This window comes from Ruditapes philippinarum, unplaced genomic scaffold, assembly GCF_026571515.1.
Source record: "Ruditapes philippinarum isolate M1 unplaced genomic scaffold, ASM2657151v2 ctg899_1_1_1_1, whole genome shotgun sequence".
Taxonomy (NCBI): Eukaryota; Metazoa; Mollusca; class Bivalvia; order Venerida; family Veneridae; genus Ruditapes; species Ruditapes philippinarum.
The window spans coordinates 186,898-202,898 of NW_026856839.1; the positions used below are offsets into that span (position 1 = coordinate 186,898).

At 33.1% G+C, this 16,001-nt stretch overlaps 1 protein-coding gene across 2 annotated transcripts; it reads right to left on the minus strand.

Moving 5' to 3' along the window:
* Positions 1–366: 366 nt before the first annotated feature.
* Positions 367–15,081, minus strand: LOC132747872 (DEP domain-containing mTOR-interacting protein-like). Of its 2 annotated transcripts, none has more exons than XM_060737399.1 (9): positions 14,865–15,081; positions 4,827–5,005; positions 4,315–4,435; positions 3,712–3,890; positions 3,274–3,453; positions 2,859–3,059; positions 2,574–2,644; positions 1,902–2,006; positions 367–1,034 (listed from the first exon to the last, which is right to left on the minus strand). In XM_060737399.1, the coding sequence occupies exons 1-9, from the start codon at positions 14,963–14,965 to the stop codon at positions 897–899; spliced, it is 1,275 nt and encodes a 424-aa protein (XP_060593382.1). In that variant the 5' UTR covers positions 14,966–15,081; the 3' UTR covers positions 367–896. The 2 variants fall into 2 exon arrangements, with proteins under 2 accessions (XP_060593382.1, XP_060593381.1); XM_060737398.1 differs by lacking the exon at positions 14,865–15,081 and adding an exon at positions 6,961–7,382.
* Positions 15,082–16,001: the final 920 nt, after the last annotated feature.

Here is a 16,001-nt window from a genome sequence, read left to right on the forward strand (position 1 = left end):
CAAGTGGCATCGGCTGATTAAACTCTTAGCTGTCTGCTGGTGGAAACACATTTTACCCGTGCGACCAGTGCATACAAATATCAGCCAGTAGCCCCCCCCCCCCCTACACCCATGTGGGCTGATCATTGTCTGCACTGTTCGCTACATATTTCAAAATTTTAACTTACAAATGATAAAAAGTTTGGTCCAGTAAGTCCATTTAAAATATTTAGAATTGGTAAGGGTTAAAAACTTTGAATAATAACTTAGTATTTGTAAACAGACGGGTGTGTGTGTGTGTGGGGGGGGGGGGGGGTAGGTACGTATCAAGGCCATGTTCAATGAATTACCAAAAAGGACAAAACAAAACTGCTAGGACATTTTTTTTGATATAAAACAATGAGATCAACAATGTACATGTAGTTTTACACATAATGAACAAATTTCAGCAGACAACATTTCGAGCATATTCAGAGAAATAAAGGGAACAATCAGTTTATATTTTCTTCTCTATACCTTACACATGTAACACACCTTGCCATAAAGTAGCACACATTTGTAAACCAAGATAATTCAATTCATCTCTTCGGTTATTTAGGGGTGGGTGGCGGATGCCTCACCCGACAATTGCCTATATCATATTGTTACAGTATTTAAGGGACACTAAAAACAAGCGCATGGTAAGAGGCCTATTTTCCTCTGACATAATTGCTCCAAATCACTTGAAAAATGTTTCTTGTGATTGTTCATGATTATAAGGCATTCATGTTTGTCTGTGTATTAAATAGCTTATATACATGTAAATCTGCCTTTATTGCACAATAACCCACCAACTGATTCCCAAAACGTTATTTTCAATAGCGTTTTATATGCTTTCCGCCGTGACGTCATAATTGTTACGTAATATTTTAACGGAATTACATTCCAGCGTCGCGTTTATGCGTCATGATAACAAGTGTGACGTGAGAAACGCTCTGCATGATAAGTTTACCAACAGTTTTGTGATCACTCCTCAACACGTAAACGCCATTCACTGAGTAAATATATTGACGGACCTGAAAATATACGAAATATACACAATTAGTGCCATTAATATGCTGATTTTCATAATGTATACTGCATAAGTTAAGTTTATTCTTTTTTGTTGTTGTTGTTGTTGTTGGGGTTGCGGGGTGCTCTTTGATTTGAGACAAAAAGAATCTTTTATTTGTTTCCATTGCATGAAGACTTTCTAGAAATGGAGGATCGAATTTGCGACCCCTGTACCCAATATACAGTAGTCTGAAGATAAATATAAGTTAAACTACTAAAATATTTTTCCTTCATTATTACACGGAGCTAAATATACCTTATGATTACCCTGAACTAAATATACCATATGGCTAAAGTTATCATCTATATAAAATGTAGTGTTTTATCAGATACTGTCTATGGCCTACCTAATATGGTTCATTATCAAATGTTGTCCTGAATAATTTTAATGACGAATTTTATCTTATTGAGGATGGTGACAAACATTCCAATACGGGTACACCAGGTGAAAGATAGTGTTGTGATAACAATTATCTATACTCGGTACGTGATTAGATTAACATTTAGCAAGATGAACTTTTTACACCAAAAACTCACGTACACATACTTGTATAAAATAGAATATGAAACATTTAACATCTTTAGCTGTTGTAACCCAAAAAGATAAGCCTTTGGTACCAGCCAACCTCTACATCCATGAAGCCTGAACAGGCTCTTAGCTGTTGTCGGCTCATATTTTGTATGGCGGCTCATATTTTGTATTTTTCGATATTGAAATGTCTGGAACATTGTTTGGAGCGCTTGATTTTCAAAGGTCAAATTCATTTACAAATTCACCAGGTTAGGAGACATGCTGATTTGATACATAAAATGTTCAACCCAATGCTAACCTTAAGACCAGCAACCGCTGCCGGACCCATCGGGTCCACTGCTTGAACATAGATAGGACTGTTTCCACGTATAACGAACCCATAACCAACCGGATCGCTTCGAATCTGGAATAAAATCGTGCTTATCACTTAGATTTTATTATTCATAGGAAAGATAATCAAATAATGCGCAATTATATCATTCATACTGTAAAAAGTTTAGACATATTTCAGACTGATTGTGTTTAAAGAAAGCTTAGAAGTTTGTGAATCCGCTTCGTTGAACTTCTACTAATTATTACAAAACATTACTATGTCCCTTCTAGAGTTCGGACCAACAACCACTAGATCTACATCACATCCTTCAATTGGTAAACATTTTTCAAGTCGTGGTGAACTTTAAACGTACAAATGTACACACGTTAATACTTGTTAATACTCATTCTTAATTTTTGTAATTATCAAAAACAAAAGTAAAAAAATAATATAAAAATGAATAAATAAACTGACTGTATATTAGTTTTTTGGGTTGTTCTAGGAATTAAGGTACTTGCAATTTTCTTCAAAACTGATCATTTCAACAAGTAAAGCTGGAAAGTCGCCATATGACATGCATATATACTGTGTTGATCAATGCGATGTAAAAGCCAACTAAAATGCTTTTAGCTGTAGGACGTAAAAATATTTACTTACTTTTATAGTTTGTTTGATATATGGAGTGTCAGGAGACTCAAGTTCGGCTACTGTTGCATGACGAAGGAGTACTGAAAGAAAATGTCATATATTAGAATTAGAATGTTTTTAGTTTTAACTGCAAGATCAAACTTCTATTTATTAGACAAGTTTTTCTCTCCTAAAGAGCTTCAAGATAATTATGACACTCCCAGACGCTAAAAAAAGTAAAGTTTGATTCGGGAAACTACTGTGATATAAACAGGTAAAAACTGTGTTTTTATATCAAAGTGTGAATCCCCCTACCAGATCGCGTCGTTCCAAATTGTTCACACCCGGTTTCGCTGCAATCCGTTCCATTTCCGGAATCACCCGACATACTTCTTAATCGGTCGTCTCCGGCATTACCCAGGGTACCTTTGTTGTCGCCTTCCACTACCAAGAAATCCGAATTGCCGCCAATCGAATGTCTTCTACGACTTCTTTCTGGCGAATGTGTTGGTGATGCTAAAAGCAGTTAAAATTCTGGATAAAATGAAACAAGTTATGTCTGGGGTTTTTTTAAACATGAATTTCTAGATCTTTAAGATTTCTTGAAATGTTCAAACTCACAAAAACTACATTTTGTATTCATTGCGAACCATCAGTTAATTAGTTTTCCTAAAAAAAGAAGAATATTTGTGTATTTTAAGTATTTTCTTATTCCCCGTTATTAACTTACATTTAGGCGTATGAAACTGAAATTGTCTGTCTTTAGCAGTGGTGTTCGTCTGCCTGTCGTCCCGCTTCCGGTTATGTGGCACGTAATTGAATACTTCTGATAGTTGACGCCGCTTTGAGAAATCCAGTGTGAACTGGTACAGCAGACGACTGTCATCCCGGAAATGGAAATCATCTGTTACTGAAACAGGAATCAGGAATAGATTTGATAAAATATAGTCCATCTGTACATATTTAGGAAAAAGAACAAACATTTTAGTAAAGAGTATGTTCAACATCGCTGGGTACAATCTTCCTTCGTCAAAATATTGCACTTTACAATTTTACGCAGTAACTGTATTTTAACCATATCTTGTATATAAATATTCATGAAAAAATAATAATGTCGTCTGACATGACCAAAACAACAACAACAACAACAACTAGAATATTAACACACCATGTCTGATAGTGTCATTTTCTAGTAGTCTGCGACCCAGTATAACAGCCTCCTCCCGACTGTACACCGTACCCTCTCCCAACAGATAGTCAACGAACTCGGAGCCCTGAAACGCGTTCCTGTATAATTCACCATCTTGTTGATAACTTCGAATGATGTTTACACTTCTAGTTGATAATCTAAAACAAGCGAAACAATGCAATCTATTAGTTATAGACTTTATACAAATGATAAATATGACCGCACATCGTTAAGTCAACTTGATAAGAAAAAAACAATAAGCAGGATAAAATAGCATGTCCATTATTTAAACGCAAATAACTGTTAAAAATTGAAATTCTACATTAAATGTTTGAAATGAGTTTATTATAGAAAGTACGACAACTCTGTGATGTAATTACAATGTATTATTAGACAACAATGTTAAGTGTGCGAGTTATTCTTTAAATTAAACCCTACCCTAATGTAGAGGACTTGTCCATCTTTGCATTTGGATAGGCTTACAGAGAGAATGCCCATTTGACTTAATACTATTAGCGAAGTATCTTTTTATCAATACTGCTTGCACTCAAATGGTTAAAATTTAAGAATTAAATGACACACCCGTTATAAAGTTCAAGGGCTCTGTAGAACAGAGACAGATCTTTGTCCTTCATGTATGTGTCGTCATCACGCCGGAAACGGTAAAATAGAAGCTCGTCTTTAATTTCGTGATCATCGCAAACTGGAAAAGAATATGACCTCTAATAAACAAAAATGTACCGGACTTAAAATACTAAGTATGTAGAATCAATAACTTCCTTAGAACAAACAAATCATATGCATCATTGCAAAGAAAACTTTAGCTCTATTTAAGATCTTCAGTATGCTACTTTTGATAATTAATATTAATGATAATAATTATGGCGATTAGGATGATAATTGTGATGATAATAACGATAACTACGACAATGATGATGACGATGATAATAACGACGGCGACGATGATGATTATGATGATGATGACGATGATGATGATAATAACGACGATCATGATGATGATGATGTTATGATAATATGGATGATGATGATGATGATAATAATAATATGAAGAAGAAAATGAAGATGAAGCCTACCATGGTGGATTAACGAATGTTGCTGTAAAACCTTCAACCCGTCTATCGCGGCTTCTCTAGTAGCACAATGTTTATTTCTAACTAACCAGCCCACCAGCTCTTTACCCACAATGCATGACCGGTACGTGCGTAGATGGTACTTCCGGTTCTTTATGAGATTGGCATCTTGCAGTGCTTCCCTGGAAAATATATAAATGTAAATGCGAAAATTGTGCACATTCTGAGTGCGATATTCACGCATTGCAATAAAGAGTACTTAAACAGAAACCCTCTAGACTAGAATTTTGAAAAATGGAAATATTTATGATAAAGGAAGCAAAATGTAAACAAAATAATAGTTTGATTTCCATACAAAATACTAAATCAGTATAACTGCACTCGCAATCTGATTAAATCAGATATAAATAACGCTCCGCTTTTAGATCTGGCCGTGACCAAATACGAAATCATTTCTGGTGAGCTTTCACGCGAGCTCTCATAATTTTGAAAGCGATGTGGTTTTTTAATTTTTACCGTGGGGAAAACCGATACTTAGTAGGTAATTTTCACGATTTCGAGAACAAACATGACGTTGTCCATTTAGATCTAGCCGACAGGAAAACTGACAAAACAATCTTGCCCATTAAAAATTGACTATTATTTCAAGTTAATTGTTAAAAATTACTTCAAACATATTTTTCTAAAAAAAAATCTACAATTTGTTTAACTTCCACGCATAACGGTTTGATACTTCTGCTAATGCCTTCGTAAAAACCGCTTTGATTGGCTTTCTCGGGAAATCTGAATTATAAAGAAGGCAAAACATATACGGTCGTCATCAGATGTACATAAAAGAAATAGGTAGATCTGAACTTTATAGTCAGATTGACTGTAGTCTTTATTGTTAAAAACACATAAGAAGCGAAAGATTGCTCAGCTACAATTGTAAATGGCCAATGAGCTACCACTTGGAAATTTAACAGCTTTTGGGGAAAAACACCATTTTTTAGGCTTAATGGGTCTTTAATCACACACTTATGTTTTTTGAAGGACCTTTTGAGGACCTCATATGATTTGATGATAACACGACTGATTAAGCCCTTTCTCTCACATGTTGGGGTGGTGTGTACGTTATTTAAAAAAGAGAGAGAATATTCGAATAATTGAATAATTTATGCTCATATTAAGATTCCGTATACTATCATATATTGTATGTCAAAATGACAAATTACGCGTTTTTATATACATATGTATGTTGTAAAATTATAACGATGATCCTGACTTTCTATGGTATACATGTACGAACAGGTCGTTATTACATTACATTAATTTGTCAACTCTTAAAAATTGAGAGAGACTTAGAAAGTGTTAGAGTTAACTACACTAAATACCACATTCCTGTATATACCGGACAAGACGCTGAAATGACTAAATGCTAAAACTCGCCTTTTCACCCGCCGAAATGCAGTTTAATACATCTAATTCATCTCTTCACAGCGATTTATTTACGATATTTAATTAGAAAAAAGGTAAAAATCGATTAAAAAATGACATTTGTCTACTTTATGCTCATGATTTTTACAAGCGTCTTGAGGTACTGCTCCAACACTGTAGTGAGTTAAATCCAGACAAATTGTAAGATGTTCCCCAATCGCCTCTTTCTATTCGAATATTACATAGAACACTGGCATTTTTGTTAGGGTCAATGCTGTGGCATTTGTTAGATTTAAATTCATTTTAAAGTGTTACAGACTCATCGTAAATGCCCAGTGCGGACATCTTTTAAAAACTCGTCAAGTATTTAAGAGATAAAATAATATGATCACATTTTATCTTGTTTTTGTTGTTTTTTTTTTTCTCCTTCAAATAACAACCCTATAACTTTGGTATACTTTTTTAAATACCGCATCGTAGTATTTAACTTTATTTGCCCGCCTTGATAGTTTATACCATGTTTGTAAGATGAGACGATTCAACAACACCACCATCATCATCCTCATCATCATCATCATCAACAACATAATTAACACCATCACCAGCATCATAATCACCACCACCACCACCACCACAAGCAGCAACAACAACAACAATTAACATCGCCATCACCACTACTACCACCAACAACAACTGCAGAAGAATATCTAACACAACATACCTAAGCCTCTCGCCAATCAGCACCACCTCCATATGCTCCAGTTGCTCAATATTTCCAACAAAATCTGACATCTCCACTTCCTTTTCAAATTCACCAGTAAACTTCTTTATGACGTCAATAAATCGAAAATTTAGTCGATCCCAAGAGGGCATATTACTAGTACTCTCCAGAAATATATAATGTTATTCTAAAACACTAACTTAAATGACAGTGACTCGCATGCATTATTAGTCCAGAATTTAGAACAAGAAAACGCACATCAAATTACCAGCTATAATGGAACAATATCTTAATAAGTACAGTCTACCGCACATAAAAGTTTGTATATTTTCTGAATTTAATGTTAATCACATTAAAATATGAACGCTAGAAAAAATATAGTTATCCTTCCACATCTACGGTTACAAAGAAAATGAAACACCCTAATAGAAAAATTTAAAAAATCCCAGGTGACCACATGATGCAACATTATATTTAGTAGTTTATGAAACTGACCTCATATGATATTGTGATAACACGACTGATTAGATCCTTTCTTTCACATGTTGGGGTGGTGTGTATATTATTTAAAGCAACACGTCACCAGATTCATGCTAATTTTCATGAAAATTTAAAAACCTGTACGATTAAAAAGAAAAATATTGTCCAGTGAACAAAGAAAATAATTCTCACATTGCAAAGAACACTTACAACCCAAGTAAATAACCAAAAAAGAGGTCAAAATATGCAAAAATACCCTTATTGCGTTAGAAGCGCTCTAGATATATGGTGAAACATACTGCAAAATCATTCATAAATCGATCATTACATAAAAATTATTACTTTTATCATGAATCTTTCAAATGATCTTAAAAATCAAGGTACATGCATTTTTTTCTCAAGTTTGCTTATCTTGAAATACTTTGGTTCATCTGTAGGTATGCAGCTTGAAATAACATCAGTTTTTTTTCTCAGATTGCGTGTGATTTACGTGTATTTATAATTTGTTGAATTGATTTAAATACATTTTATTGGCGGATAGTCCAGCAGAAAAAATAAAATTATAAAATTCTTACGAAGTGTGCCTTTAACCCATTGCTTCATGAGCATTTTGTGAAAAATGGCTGTTTTCATTGAAAAGTCTCCCGTTACAAGTTCAAATTGCTATAATACTATAAAAACTGCTTCAACACTAATCAAACTTGGCACAAATGTTGACTGGACCATTGTCCTTGCAACAACATGCTCAGACTTAAATTTTCTGTTACCATGGCAACGAGGGGACATCTCAAAATTGCCAAAAATCACTATTTTGCGTTGATTTTTTCCATCAAAATTGATTTCAAAGTGCTGCAACTTATCAATGGATTGAGATAGAGTCAAATGCTTTTCAGCGTTGGTTACACGTTACCTTATGATCAATCTGGGGTCATTTACAGCCTCTCACAAGTCCAAAATTTTCTTGGCGATGAGGGGGACTCCGCCCCCCTTCAAACCCCCCAAAACAGAAGGGGGCACATCCCCCTTCTGGCAACCCCCTGATGTATCTTTTGGTTGGGGGGCCGCGCCGAAAAAGAGGTCAATTTTTTTAACAACATTTCTCAAACAAAAACAAGTGTTTGGGGCCTAAATAAGGCATTTTTTCATCATTTGAGACAACAAAAAGGGGGGGGGGGGGGTGAAAAAGGCGTTAAAAGGCGTGTATATGAAGTAATGGGTTAATGGCACATTGTACCTCAGAAATCCATATCTTTAAACTTTTTAGAAACGTCAATCATTTCTTTAATAATGCTTTGATAATGGATTAAGAACATTTATGATGTTTATCAACTGAAGAAAGTAGGGATGAACGTGCAATAATGTGTCGCAAAGGTAGCAAAAATGTAAACAAAGTAGTATCTTGACTTCCATACAAAATGCTAATTCACTATAATTATACCAATTGCCAATAGAGCAAAGAAAGCAAAAAAAAAAAGGTAATACATTTGGCAAACGAGTTTTTTTGTTTTTCAAAAGATATCAGAAATAGAAAGTTTATGAGAATAAAAATTATAGCATTTGGCCTTTAAGGATCGTACAACTGAATAGCTATGCAATTTGAGATAGTAACTGACTTGTCTTTTATTCTATTTAATTATTATTATTATTATCATAATAATAATTATTATTATTATTATTATTATTATTATTATTATTATTATTATTATTATTACTATTGTTATTATTATTATCATTATTATTATCATTATTATTATTATTATTATTATTATTATTATTATTATTATTATTATTATTATTATTATTATTATTATTATTATGTTTGATATGTTACAAAAAAATCACATTGCTTGATATATTTCTGTCAACAAGTTGTTTGTTAAGCTCATTTGAGACAAGGGAACGTTTTAAAATATTCTGTTTTTGTCGTTGTTGTTGTTGTTATCTGCATGTTGTTGTTTTTGTTTTTATTATTTATCTTTTTTATTCATTTTTTAAATTTTAATTGAAAGATAGCAAAGATGCTTCGTTAAAATGGCCACTTTAAAGAAAAGTATGATTAAATGTAAATTTGTTTATATAGTACATATCTAAAATCAAATGATCGGAAAATAATGACCATCCATTTATCAAAAGTTTGCACCAGTTAACGGTCAATTATGCATGTATGTGGTCATTGTCCTATAGAAGGTTATCAGTGCAGTAAGCGTCCTTATGTAGATATTTTAAGATGAAAATCCTTGAAATTCCGGTATGTCAATAAGAATGTCAATTTAGAAGAAAAGTTCACTGTTTTTGACAGTTTATGTGGTCCTCGGTAACACAGGCTGTTTACCGTATACCGTATATCAGTATAAATGCAGTACACACGGAATGTGAACCGTGGGTTTCGACGGGATATTTAAGACCTTTTATTACTCAGTACCGGGCATGCAGTGCTGAGATTTTTCCATTTGCATAATTATTTTAATCAAGTTTTTGAAACGCATCCTATTTAAATACTTTACATCATACTTATTAATCCAAACAAAGATCAGGTATTATATAGAAAACAATATATATTGTTATCAAACAAATATCGAACATTAAAATTCCATATAACATTACTCATTAATCAACTATTATCTAAATGTTCACAACATAAACCTTTCATAAACATAACACGCATATATTTAACCATGTAATAATATACTGACGTATGTAATATATCAAAGGAAGTGAAATGATCACTATAATTTATCATAACTTATTATAAATGATTTTGGTAATGATACGAGCGTGTTTCTTCAATGTAACACTATTTTTGTATAATTTGGGGTTTTCCAGTATAACTAACATGGTCTGTTAAGCTGAACTATCGAGTGAAGACTTGACTTCATGGCCCTCCTTCCATACCGCCCTTAACACATTAGTTATTATATACGTGTGTGTGCAGTCAACCTTCCGCAAGGTAGCTGAGACCGCTGTCTTTCATAACCGTTATAATATTTTTCTACCGCCATTGAATGATACACACCCAGGTTGACTAAAAGTAACTGCATGGATCGAAGTCAGTGACCTTAAAATATCCACTCGGCAACCGAGGTCATAAAACCACAGATTAGTTCATTGGAAGAACACAATGCAACCACTGATTATGCAAAAAATCCTCGAGAATTCTTGCATACTTGTACCAGGTTAGCTTTTTTAGAGCACCGGTGTTGAAAAACAGGATTACCACATTAAAAGGAACACCCAAGTCGGATAGTTTCGTCTATATCGGCAGCCAATGGTAAGAGTCTCATAAGCATCCCATAGTCAAACTAATTGTACTACGCGATGAGATATTGTACTATTTTGAGTATGGCAATATCTGCCCTCTACCATTCTAACCCAGAACAAAACATGTATCAGAATCTAGCTTTGGCACGTCAAAATATTTTTACTAAAGTATCCCAGTACCAAGCCAAAAAAGATAACAAGAAGGTCTTTAGTTGACAATCACCACACCACTGACCATATATACCTTCTTTGTTGTTTGTGAAAAAAACACGGAATTAATCAAAACTACCAAATGAACTAAAACATCAAAAACATGCAAAAACAACAACAAAAACATGGACAAAGAGAAGGAAGAGGAAAACAAACAGAGAAAAAGCAACAGTAAAAAACAACATGAATGAAACAATGGAACAGCTTTAGAACAACAACAAAAACATACCGTAAGGTTTCCCCAAGTTGGAAAATTTCCAGTTTTTGTAGAAAGTCCATATGGTAGTAGATACATTTCTTTTCAAAAACAAATAATCGCGAATATATGTGTTGCATTGCCATTTTGTACAATAACGAGTCCAAATGTCTCATTTTCGCCTGCTTCCAAACCAAAGAGTTTGTTTGTAAAATACATGTATCAGTCAATAAAATTGAACTATTGGTGTTTTGTGATAAATTTTGTTGATGGAAATTTCTTAAGGCATGTTTGAAATGAGTCATAATTGAACTTAGGCTTGTTGTTCAAAAGACCCAAAATAAAATGACCTTGCACATCTTTGATGTTAGATCAAATTTGGTAATCTAACGCTTGTTTTGTTACTATTTTAAGTGTTATATCACATATTGACCAGACGAGACAATTCGTTATGAATCTTTGATCCAGAGACAGCCTTGAATTTATTCTATCATGGTTTTCCCCTTTTAAACAATACGACCTTGCACGACGTTGACGTCATATGGTTATTTAACGCGTGTTTGTTAAGTACTATATTTAGTAGCAGCATGGCCAAACACGGGCTAACTGTATATAATTAAAATCTTTTATCGGAAAATAAATACAGATAATCTTTCGCGCTGAAATGATGTGTGGTTAAAACTAAGGTTTAAAATTGAAGAGGTCACAATTATGTTCCAAAGGGCATATTTAAATCAATGCTATCCAAAAATACATTTTAGGTATTTACATCATAACCCATTTGGATTAATTGCGATATTTTGCACAAAATCTAGATCCATGTAAAGGATTTACATACAAAGTTTATTGCTCGCACAAGGTGTTTGTTCACACCATTTCCTGGAACAAATTCTATATTTTGGTTTGAATAGGTGGTTGAAAAATTTAAAAATGGTACTTCTTTCGTTACATCCACAAAATTAACGCGAAAATACGGGAAAAAACCGCAAGCACGACACCATCAAGGGGGAAAAACCCGACACATAAAATTTTGTAACCGTTTAATTATCTTTGCATTTTTGCTGCATGTTTGCTTTTGGCATTTTCGCTTTTTGGCATTGTTTCATAGTCGTGTTTGTTTTTTTGTTGTTGTTGTTTTAGTCTCACTATGCCTTAAAACAATTTGATTTCTATTTCCAACGAAACCAACTTGAATTTAGAAATTGTCGATGAAAATTATTATTTAATCATATATTGAAAATGCGTCTGGTAATTAATCAAAACATATATAAACATCTCCCTAAAAAAAAAGAAAGAAAAAAAGATTACCACCGACAACTTGAACTTATTTATATGTAAGCTCGATTGCGAAACAAGTTCTTGCAACTTATATTAATCACTTTGGAGTGGAACCAATCATACTGGTCTTATATGAAGAAACATTGCCGTGACGCGATTAGCGCTCGAACGTATGGACCTTGGGTTGAGAGGCAGACACCTTGACCACTTGGCCACCGCTCCCCTTAAACAACATTTAACAGTATTAAACTACATTATCTTGCTAAAAAGGTTTATATGAATAAGGCAAAGCCTCAAAGCATATGAACAGGAAAGTCGGTTAAAATAATCATTCATTTTAATTTAACATTTTCCGTTTTAAGTGCCATTCGGTATTTTGTGCACTGCTTCCGTTTATTCTGGTTTTCTGTCCTATTATGGTTCACATAGAAGTGTGCAGGAGACTAGGCTACGCATCCGTTTTAAACAGAATTCGTCGGCTTTTATCCAAAAAGTTGCGATTGACCTTTACAGTTCTTCCGGCGAAAGTCTATCTATATATAGCAGGTACTCGCGTAACCTGCGAGCAGGCCCATCGAGCTCGCTATTTATTAATCCACAAATTTATTAATTCACAAAATTTATAAGTTTTTAACATAATTATTTCAACCGGACCATTTATAAGACGGGACAAAGCACTCTGAATAAAACAGTCGCCGGCAAAAGTTTTATACAGAAGAAAACTATAAAATGACATTATAAATAAAAAAAAAGGCTTTTGAAAAATAAAAGATTAAAGCAATTTCTGGGGCATAATTGGCCTTTAAAGCAGCATGCCTCCAGATTCATGCTTATTTTCATTAAAAAAAGTGAAAAATGTATTCAAAAGTAATATATTTTGAAGAGAACAATCATTCAAAATATGTCTAAAAGGGTATAAATAGCCCTTACTGCGCGTAAGTCACGCAGTAGAAATATTGTGATATAAATACTGTAATTTAACCATGCACATATAACATGTAAATCATTACTTGAACCCATTTACATGTACCTTTCTTAAAGCCATAGTACATTTTTCTCAAATTTTGTTTTCTTGAAAGTGTTTGGCTAATCTGGAGGCATGCAGCTTTAAGGAACGATCCTCGACGTTGCATAGGAAATCTATGTCGTGAAAGCTCACCTGAATGAAATTCAGTTCACAAAAGATCTCATGCTTGATAAAGAGCAAACATGTTTAAACAAATTTTGAGCTTTTAAAATCATACGATTAATGAATGACTAAACTGTGACGTACCATCATGCATTTTCTGAATGACTGAAATGTAGCTTACTTTATTTATTTGTACAATCATCATAGATAATTGCTCAGTTATAAAGATCTGGGACGTTTTTTAATATTTACATGAATTGGTCATGTATATTTAAATAGGGCTTGCATCATTGAAAAAAAACATCATATACATGTTAATTGACATACAGTGAAAAATGTAAGAATACAAACTTGTATAGTAAAACAACTTTAAAACATTACTTTCTTATGGCGTAAACAACCGATTTGATTTTTTCTGTTATTTTTCCGTTTTTTCTTCTTCTTTTTTTCTGTTTTTTTTAGATGAAAGAAGAACAATGATAAATGAAATTGACATTTTTTTATAATTTATTTGTTGTGTTTATGTACTAACACTGAATTAAACACTTGTCACATTTTTAGGACTTCAACATTTTATTTAAAATTATCAACTTGTTAAAGTTCAAAGCATAATAATCATTTTTATTTTTTGTCGTTTGTTCATATCATATACTTTATTCGTCTAACAAAACAACACTTGTAAATCAGTAGCAACTTGGCCCATTTCCGTCAAATTTCGGATAATAGCCGAGATGTTCCGACAGATAGCAACTTTTATGTGGAAAGGGCAATAACTCCTCAAACATTAGACTTATGTTTGTGAGCTTTATTATTTAGACGCGAGCACTTGTACTCTCTGTAAAAATCACCAATTTGTAAATGATAAATACTCTTTATCAAGCAAGAACAACTTCAAATCAACGCTTTGTTTCACGTAACGTGATTTTCTGGTTATATCGATTATATCTGTGCAAAATAAAGTATGCTTTCATTATAATTATTGTTCACTTTAAAAACATAGGGAACTAATATCAATTGACATATTTAGCTGTTTTAAGGGGGCCTGCCTCTCAAATGTGTCGTTTTGACCAACGCAAATGATCGTGCGTTCGAACCCTTCTTAGGCTACAGCCATGTTTACTCAAATGACACCAGGGTCTATGGTGATACTGAATTTTCGAAGCTCTAACTCAGATCTCAGGTATTTGATTGGGCGTGAACTATTTGACCGATAAATTCCTGGGATCAGAGACATGTCTCAGATAAAAGTTCCATGCTAGTACTTGTTATTTCCTGACAGCACACTCAATATGGTTCAAATAAGTACAGCTGAAATTAATAAGTTTAATCTGATAAATAAACTAAATCACCTACCTTAATTGATCCCCGATCAGAAATATCTCATTAACTTTACAGAAACTGCTCGACCTGGTTCTATACGAGTGCTCTGGTTGCATAACGGCAGCCCCTAGCATCTTAGTTTCGTAGAAGGACTCCCAGAATGAAAACAACTGAATAATGTTTTGATTGCGGTCAAAATTATATATTGTGACACTGAATTGATGTTATGTTAAGATAAAATAGATATAAACTATAGGCTATATCGAACTGTTTTGTTTATCAACACAGTTTAGTCAGCGATATAACGCGGATAACGAGATTTGGGACGCTGGTTGAGTCTTCCTATTTATTTAGAACAGACGATAGGGCTTTGTTATCGTTTATTATGAATGTGAGTTATCTGTATATGTGTAACTTTATCGGCCTCAAATACACCCACATGTACAAGTGATCTATAGAGGTATGAGCCTTTAAAAAATCAACATCATTATCATCATTGTCGTTTACGTCATCATCGTCGTCATTATCGTCATCTTCAATATATTCCGCCGGGATTTAAATATAATTATATGTCTGCCAATTCTTCCTTTTCGTGTTTTTCATTTTAAATGTATATAATATTATAAAATACAAACATATGAAGACTAATAAAAGACGATTTTGTCAAAATTGTTTTTTTTATGTTTTTTTTTTTTTTTTTTTTTTTTTTTTTTTTTAATAAGATCAAACATGTATTTTCTTACACAATGACTTAATAAATCAATTGAAATAGCACACTTCATGCTGTTATGTATTGAGTTAGGGAGGGAAAAAACTAGTATTTAATTAAATTGTAATCTGATACCAAGAAAACAAAAGCGCGAAGTTTTAACTTTATACACATTTTACGCTATCATGCGTGCATTGTAAGAATTTGAATATCTGATTTTAACTTATTGAGTCAATAATTTAACAGTATATCAACGCGGTTATATACATTGTTTAGTTATGATATATGATTTGATTTATCTATATACATTGACAATACGTGACAATATTAAGATCTTAAAATATAATTGTTACTTAATTACAGCCATTTTAAGCGAGAATACCCATTGTGAAAATTCGAAACGATCTTTATTCATGTTTATACATTACAGAAGTAAATTGTTTTTGTTATTTCGTAATTTT

Coding starts and splice junctions, on each gene's coding strand:
- LOC132747872 (XM_060737398.1), bottom strand. CDS start 7,112: ATGCCCTCTTGGGATCGACTAAATTTTCGATTTATTGACGTCATAAAG. Junction 3,454..3,711: donor AAATGACACTATCAGACATG/GTGTGTTAATAT, acceptor TTCCTGTTTCAG/TAACAGATGATTTCCATTTC. Junction 2,007..2,573: donor ATATCAAACAAACTATAAAA/GTAAGTAAATAT, acceptor ATTTTATTCCAG/ATTCGAAGCGATCCGGTTGG.